The 7,573-nt window shown below is 43.6% G+C and overlaps 1 protein-coding gene across 4 annotated transcripts in view; it reads left to right on the top strand.

The window, feature by feature from the left end:
- Nucleotides 1-69: 69 nt before the first annotated feature.
- The window catches only part of LOC109970057 (CREB-regulated transcription coactivator 2), a 29,267-nt gene continuing 21,763 nt past the window's right edge, over nt 70-7,573 (top strand). For 2 of the 4 annotated variants that reach the window (XM_020617370.1, XM_020617368.1), the window contains exons 1-3: nt 70-416; nt 5,892-5,993; nt 7,317-7,433. In XM_020617370.1, the coding sequence (XP_020473026.1) occupies nt 243-416; nt 5,892-5,993; nt 7,317-7,433 (393 nt within the window). In that variant the 5' untranslated portion in view covers nt 70-242. The remainder of the gene's footprint in view (nt 417-5,891; nt 5,994-7,316; nt 7,434-7,573) is intronic. The other 2 variants (XM_020617371.1, XM_020617369.1) reach the window with 1 other exon arrangement.

Below are 7,573 nucleotides of genomic sequence, written 5' to 3'. Positions count from 1 at the left end.
CCTGTCCAGGTTTCATCTCGCCTGGTGTCAGGTGGGATTGGCTCCAGCCCCCCCCCAACCCCCGCGACCCTCGTTAGGATAAGATATATAGATTTCCTCATTTTGATTTGTTTGTTTATAGGCGCTCGTGTTAAAAAAGTTCGGTTCCCGGAAGATGCTGCAGAGTGACAGCTCTTCGCTTTACGCCCCTCACTGGTGAAAATCGTTCCACTACGTCAAGTCGTCCCGTCCGCGCGGTGAAGATGTCTGCGACGGGTACAGGCGGCTGTGGACCAGGACCCGGACCCACCTCGGGCACCGGGTCCGGGGCTTCCAACCCCCGAAAGTTTAGCGAGAAGATAGCACTGCATACCCAACGGCAGGCTGAGGAGACAGCCGCCTTCCAGGAGGTTATGATGGACATTACCTCGACCAGGGTGAGTCTGAGACGGATGGCAGGAGGAGGAGAGCTGTCCGGAGGAAGACAGGCCTTGCCTGGGCTTCTCAGGCTCCAAGATCATGATAACTGCTGCCTCTACAGGGCACTCTGCTTAGATTTGGTACATTTATAGCGAATATCAAACTAAGACGACAACGTCTACAGTTTTTGTTGGCTCCACAGTGAATGCAGACAGTGTTGTTGCTTCTTGTTGTCCATTTCCGATACGTAGTTAGCGCAGCTAGCAAGCTGTTAGCTACGGGGGCTAACTTGGCTTGTTTACTAAGTTACATGAACGTCGCTGTCATCCTGCTAGCAGCAACACGGAGAGAACGCCCCACTCTACTCCTTTAAAAAATCTGGCATTTCAGTGCTGAGTTAGTTATAGTTACGCTTATAGTTAACAAGTAGAACATAAACTCAAACATTTTGCGATTTATGATGGTCTTCTGGTAAATTCGGGATTCAAGTGAGGCACGTAATAGCAGTTGATTTGACGACAATGATACCTAAATATAGAAAGGGATTTTTTTTATTTATTTATTTGGAGCATTTTTACCTATTTGAACACTAGAACCAAATGATGCATTTACGGACTACAATTTGTGATTTTATTTGGCGTACGTCTTTACCTAATACCCTTTGCTTTATATTGTCCTGTTTCAATAATGGAATTTGGCGTCACGGTTTTCACATATTAGGACGCGATTATCGGGGTTTTTCTCAGACGGATTAATTTAGTAGTGATTAATAGCTGGAGCAAAGTGGCTGGTTTCAGCCTGTATAGACAACCTGCAAGTAGGTCCTTAGCAAAAAGAGGAACTTTATTTTATTTCTTTAACCTTATTTTGCCCGAATCAAAACAAATGCAAGTAGCTTAATACAGACACATTCACTACACCTTCTCTTTAGGCAATCCTAAAATGTAAATCATGAATATAATTAAACCCCCATGGCACATAATAAATAGAACAGACAAACGGTAAAAATGTCAGACCTAACAAAGACCAAGAGATGATGATGCAGCATAGATGTTCCTGCAGCAAAGCTTTAAAATAACTAAACTGAATGTAAGGTCATTTATAGGAGGACAGCAGAGTCTTCATTGACCACAGTGACACCAGGAGCCTGATCCACCAAAAGAGATTCAAGTAAAGAGTTTCCAGGACATAAACAGACTAACAGGTGATCTACCTGGTTTAAGCAACAGTCTGTGGTGATTACAAAGGAAAAAATAAACTCAAAGCGTAAACAAGGGGTCCAGGGATGACTTGTGTCTCAGAGTCGGTGTGGATTGACATATTTGATAGATTTGAAGTCTCTCTGCCTTGTGAGACAAGCGAGTGACAGACCTGCAGCTAACCGTTGTGATGACAGTATTGCGGAGATTGTTACATCTGTTCACCGTTTCTACAGTGAGAGCATCTTTGTGCTGTTTGGCAGTTGCACCCAGGGTGACCTTTGGAAAAAAAAAGTCAGCTGCGCCCTAAATAAATTTGGTCACAAAATGAGACTGATCACTCACAGTCTGGAGCCCTGAGTGTGCTGAAGCTCGATTGTCTTGGTAAAGGGTAAAGTTAGGACACAGTAGAAATCCCTCCTCATGGTTTCTCCTGGGGTTAAACCTGCACCAGGTCTGGTCCTTGCTGTGATGTTTACCATCTTCAGTTTGGAACATTTACTCTACGTGTAGCTGTGTATAATTTTGATGCTTTATTTATTTGATGCTTTATGATGTCATGGGGTAGGACTGGATAAGTCTGACTTCTTCCTACTCCATTCAAACATGTAATATGTGTATTGTGTAAAAACAACAGCCATTGCTGGTTCAAGCTTCACAAATGCAGAGCATCAGCTGTTTCCTCTGGTGCAGGACTGAGTAGTGTTTGGCTCTTCAGTCAGGCTGCATGTTATCGGACAGTATTCCTGCACAAGGGTGCACAATGATTCACAATATAATCCACAAGCTCCTTCAGGTGTGATGATGTTGTGTTGGTCATGCGCACCAAGTTGAGCGCTGCGTGTCAGTAGACAGACATTCCCCATCTGTAAGAAGGATTGCTTTTAGGCAGTACTGCATGTTAATATGATCAGTGCACCGGTGTGATAAAGTACTTTATCAGGGATTTGACTCGTTGGATTTAACAAACCAGGCATTCTTAGCTATTTGTTTTATCTAATAACAATCAACAGTAAATCATCTGTAAACACTTTGATGAATTGTCAAATAAAAATGCCAAACGTCCGTGGATGTAGCTTCTCTAATCAGACTGTTTAACGTTTTCTGTGATCATAAACTGAATATGTTTAGGTTGCAGATTGTAGGTTGGACAAAACCAGATAATATGTCAAAATTACCTAAAATGTTTGATCTCGTGAAATGGAGGATTTTTTCTTTGTCGTACGAAACTTGGCTGACTTCCAAACTGAGTATCTTTGGGGTTTGGACATTTGGTCAGGCGAACAACATGTGGGAAACAAAATAGGCATGTTTTGCTATATTTTTTTTACAAAACAGTGAGTCGCATAATTGAGAAAATAATCATCACAATCAGTAACAAGTCACGCACAGGTTCAGTGATGGCGAACATGGTTGTTATCTGCAGCTTCATGTGAGATTCAGGCTTCTGGCGCATGCACCTTCAGTCACAGACAATACCACTCTCCTGGGCTCTGGCTCTTCTGGGAATTCCTCATGCCCCTGTCCTTCATGCACACACACACACACACACACACACACACACGCAGGCGTGCTGCTGCAAGAGTGTGTGGGTGGTCCAATCAGCTAATAGCATCAAGGTGTGCGTGTCGGTGGCAGCAGCAGCTTCACATCAGAGCTGTTCAGTGCTGATATGCTGAAACATCAGACTGTTTCGTTCGATGGAAATCAGAGATGCACAGCAACTCCACAGATTCAGTGCATCTGTTTGATGTAGTTTAATACAACAGCCCTCCAATAAATCCTCCTTTACTGCAGATGTAGCTTGTGCTGCTGCTGAATTGTGCTGGTTTTGTTAGCTATAAGAAGAAAAAACTTTATTTTGTTGTCATTGTAACATGTACAACGAAATTTTGTTTGGAGCCGAGGGCCCCAGGCCGCCATCACGGGCAACTTGGGGGGGGTTTCAGTGTTTTGCCCAAGGACACTTCAACATGTGGACTGCAGGCACCAATATTCAAACCTTCTGCCTTCCGGCGGGGTGAGACGACTGCTCTACCAACCACACCACTGAACAGCAGCAATAACTGCAGCCTCCACAGTGATCACACTGAAACAGTCTGAACACAAACTAAACATCATCGCTTTTGTCAAGGAGGATTTAGGGCAGCACTGCTGGGTTAGACTGCCTCAGTCCGAGATGGGTTGGCACATAAGCTTGTCCACATTTTGATTTTACTGTTGTAGAAGGTTCCTATAATGTTATTGTTATGTTTCAGGAGTGGTGATGAAACAGTGTTTTCTGTGGTTTGGTTAATTGGTCTGTATTTAGTGCAGTGTTTGTTTTATTCAGTGCATTGCGTTAGTCAGTCCTGGAAGAAATACTCAGATCTTTCAGTAAAAGCAGCATTCAGAGTGTTACTTAAATACATAAAGGCAACTGTGGTTTGGTGGGTAGAGCAGTTGTCTCCCAACCGGAGGGTCCAACGCTGTGAGACGCTCTGAGTCGCCACTCTCTCTCTCAGAGCTGCTCTGCACAGTCCACACTGTTTTTCACTTGATGAGAATGATTAAACTTAAACTCGACTTTGGCCGAACTTCAGCTTTTCTCTGACAGTTTACTCTGACAATGATTCTCCTCTCTGGCCGGTAATTAGTTCACTGGCAGCAGCAGGACTCGCTGAGGTTGAGAGCTGCCGCTTTGAAACACAGCTGGTAAAGCTTGCCCATGCAGAGAAGTTTGGGCATGAGCACAGAACAAGGAGAGGAGAGACGGGAGATGAAATGAGTTCATCACACTCTCCAGGGAGCTGGGCCAGGGCCTCTGTGCTGGTCTGTGTCCACAGGCTGCTGGTTTGCAAACCTCAACACTTTCTCTTACGTTTTATTTTTCAGTGCATTTATCATTAAAGGGAATCTGGTTCTCAGTGGGTTTAAAGGGTTGTGACCTGGACTGCAGCTTAAACTAACTCTGGCTAAATCTATGTTTAACTTTGTACATAATCCCTTTTAAATAAATCGAGCTACACAGATTTAAACGATCTTCACATAGAGTATGGGTTCATCAAACTGCACACAGAGTCCATAGCTGCCTCGTGTTGTGGAACGAGGTCGAGATCAGCGGCAAATTTTGCTTTATTAGTTTCTGAATCTCTCTGGTGCCCGGGGCCTTTCTTCAGCTGTCATAAGGTTTGTGTGAACACAGTGAAACGCTAAAAACTCAGAATGTTGGACAGTGCCTGCAGTCCCTGCAGCTCGGCCTGCCACGATAGTCACTATATTGACCCTTCGTGCAACATATGGACTTGACTTTCATGGTTTTTGTTGACCTCGATATTGTCCATTGTATTTACATGCGTTTATTTACATAAAAATGAATGTCATCAACATTTTAGCCAGCTGCGCTGCTTCTGTACTCTCGTCTAACTTATAGCTAATATGTTGTTACTTTGCACTTTCTGATAACAAAGGCCCCGACTATTGCAGTATTGCCTGGTAAGGAATGAATGACTATGGCCTTATTTAATATTTTGTGCAGTTATTGGTAATGGAGCCCAGGAGTCCATTTTATTTATTGTTTTTGTTGTGTGGTTTTATTTTATTTATGTATTTAGTTAGGATATTTACATTTTTTGACATTCCAATGTCAAAATAATATTAAATATTCTTACAAGGAGGACATGAAGTTAATTGGGGTGAGAGTAGAGGATGCTGAGGATAGAATTAGGTAGAAACAGATGATTCGCTGTGGCTACCCCTAACGGGAACAGCCGAAAGAAGAAGATTAAATATTCTTACGAGGTAAAAGTTCATTGCTCTTTGAAAGGCGGTACTCACCTTATTAAGCTATGATATATCATTGGCATAAAATGCACTTAAAATGACAACAGTGTCGTTTATCCCAGTTATTTCTGGGACAGTATGTTGTGTCAGGCTGCCTGCACCATTGCTGTAAGGATTACCAGAAGGAAACTGCTCCAGGACCTGTTGTATCATTGCTGATGTTGGAAATTGTATTGACAGTAGCACACAGGGTTTTCCCCTGGCGGAGGTGGTGGGTAGCACAGCACCTCCCGTCTGGTCACAGTGGGTCAGTTTAAACTTAACTAGGGCTGCCCCGCAAAAAAATCAGCCTAAAAATGGTGACAGACATCCAGCAAAATGAAACTAGCTTTGTAAGCTATGTTGGCTGACATGATGTCAGCATCTCCTGCAGTAACAGCATCGTGTACACCTTTGTTTATGTCTTGGTAAAGAACTGGTGATTGTGTTTGTAACCTTCTAACTGTTCTTCTCATTTATCTGTATCATCAGCTTCAGGCTCAGAAGCTCCGTCTTGCTAGGAGTCAGGGTCCGTACTACGGCGGCTCATTACCCAACGTCAACCAGATCGGCAGGAACCCACAGGACTTCCAGGTGATGACCTCTGGCTTCCATTACTCTAAATCCTCACTGCCATTTTCTTTCTATTGGTACTACAACATTCACAATCACTACCATTTCTGTGTTTGTTGTGTTTTCTGTTTGTGTTGTGCTCCTGCACCCGTGTCGAAGGTGTTTTCTTCATGTGCTTGTGTTCTGTCTATTTTCATGTGTTTAAGTTGTAATGTGTTGAGCTCTCAGGGCCACCGTAGCTTCTACTGCCCCCGTTATTTATATTAGTGAAAGTACTACCACTAGAACCACTGCTACTGCCTCTGAACAACAACAACAACAACAACACTAATGAAGCAAATGATGCAGCTGTAGCACGTTGGATTTTAGGACATAGTCTGCTGTGTCACCGCAGCCTTCAGCTCTTCACTACCGAGTCATCAGTATTTCCCATCAGCTCTGCAGATTCAGACTCATTTTGTAAGGGAAGTTTTTCATCAAGATCCTCATCTCTCCCTTTGTCTCCTCCGTGGCATATGGCAGCTGACTCTGCCTCAGTTCGTCTGCCCTCCTCCTCTGTCTCTGAGGTCACACCAAGATGAATTTAATTTGGCTGCAGGATGCCTGAGCTCTTCTGGTGCTTCAGAGGATTTGAGAGGTCGAAGCCTCCGCAGCGTATATCATGTTTCTGTGAAAGCAACACTGTTACAGAACAGACTTGGAAGAATGCTCTGGATGTTTGTCTCACAGGCGCGTGAATGCAACAGTAGTTTTGACTGAACCTCACCTGTGGTCTTCCTCCACCAGATTTCAGGCAGATGTGGTGCATTTTTAGATGTGACAGTGAGAACACAATGCTTTTAATTCCTTAATACAGCTTTCCAGTCATTGACGAGGCCTGGAAGATCGCAAACTTCCCTGGAAAACAATGAGTTGTCCTAGGGAAAAAAAATAGTCTGTAACACAGATTGCTGTATTTTACCAGTCCTGCAAATGAGCTGTTTGTCCAGTGTCCCTGGACAAATTCTTTGAACAGCCTAGAGGAATAATGGCACTCAGATGCTGTCTTAACCAGTTTCCAAGGCATCTGTAACAAACCAGCCCACTGTTTTTAAAATTCAAATGAAGTCAACTGCCAAAAGTGGTTTTTAACCACAGACCTGCACTGGAGCTAACAGGAAGTCTTTGAAATTGTCCTTGAAATTGATTTCTTCAAAAGTCTGGCAGCTCTGATAACAGTTGCATTTCACTCTCTCAGTGTAGCTGTTTCTTGTTGAGTATTTATTTATTCCAGTACGGGACATGAGAAATGTTAACTGCATGTGCTTAATCATTCAGACACAGTAAATTCTCTGTCTCTTTCAGGGCCCCTTCCCCTCCACTCTGGAGTCCAGCCGGTTGACACGGCATCATGGTCTGGTGGAGCGAGTCCAGAGGGACCGCCGTTTCATCTCGCCAGTCCGCCCGTACCGCAACCGACAAGTATCCTTCAGTTTGCTGTCACATGTAAATGTACAAGTTGTTTTCCCAATGAAACTGAAGTTTTTACTCAACAAATCCCATGAAAAGATCAGAACCAACAATGTGTTAGTGCGCCTTTTGTTACTTTCTGACTTCCCTGA

This window comes from Monopterus albus, unplaced genomic scaffold, assembly GCF_001952655.1.
Source record: "Monopterus albus unplaced genomic scaffold, M_albus_1.0 scaffold189.1, whole genome shotgun sequence".
Classification (NCBI taxonomy): Eukaryota; Metazoa; Chordata; class Actinopteri; order Synbranchiformes; family Synbranchidae; genus Monopterus; species Monopterus albus.
Note: the sequence above shows the minus strand (reverse complement) of the source record. Positions and strands in the feature narration are given on the sequence as shown.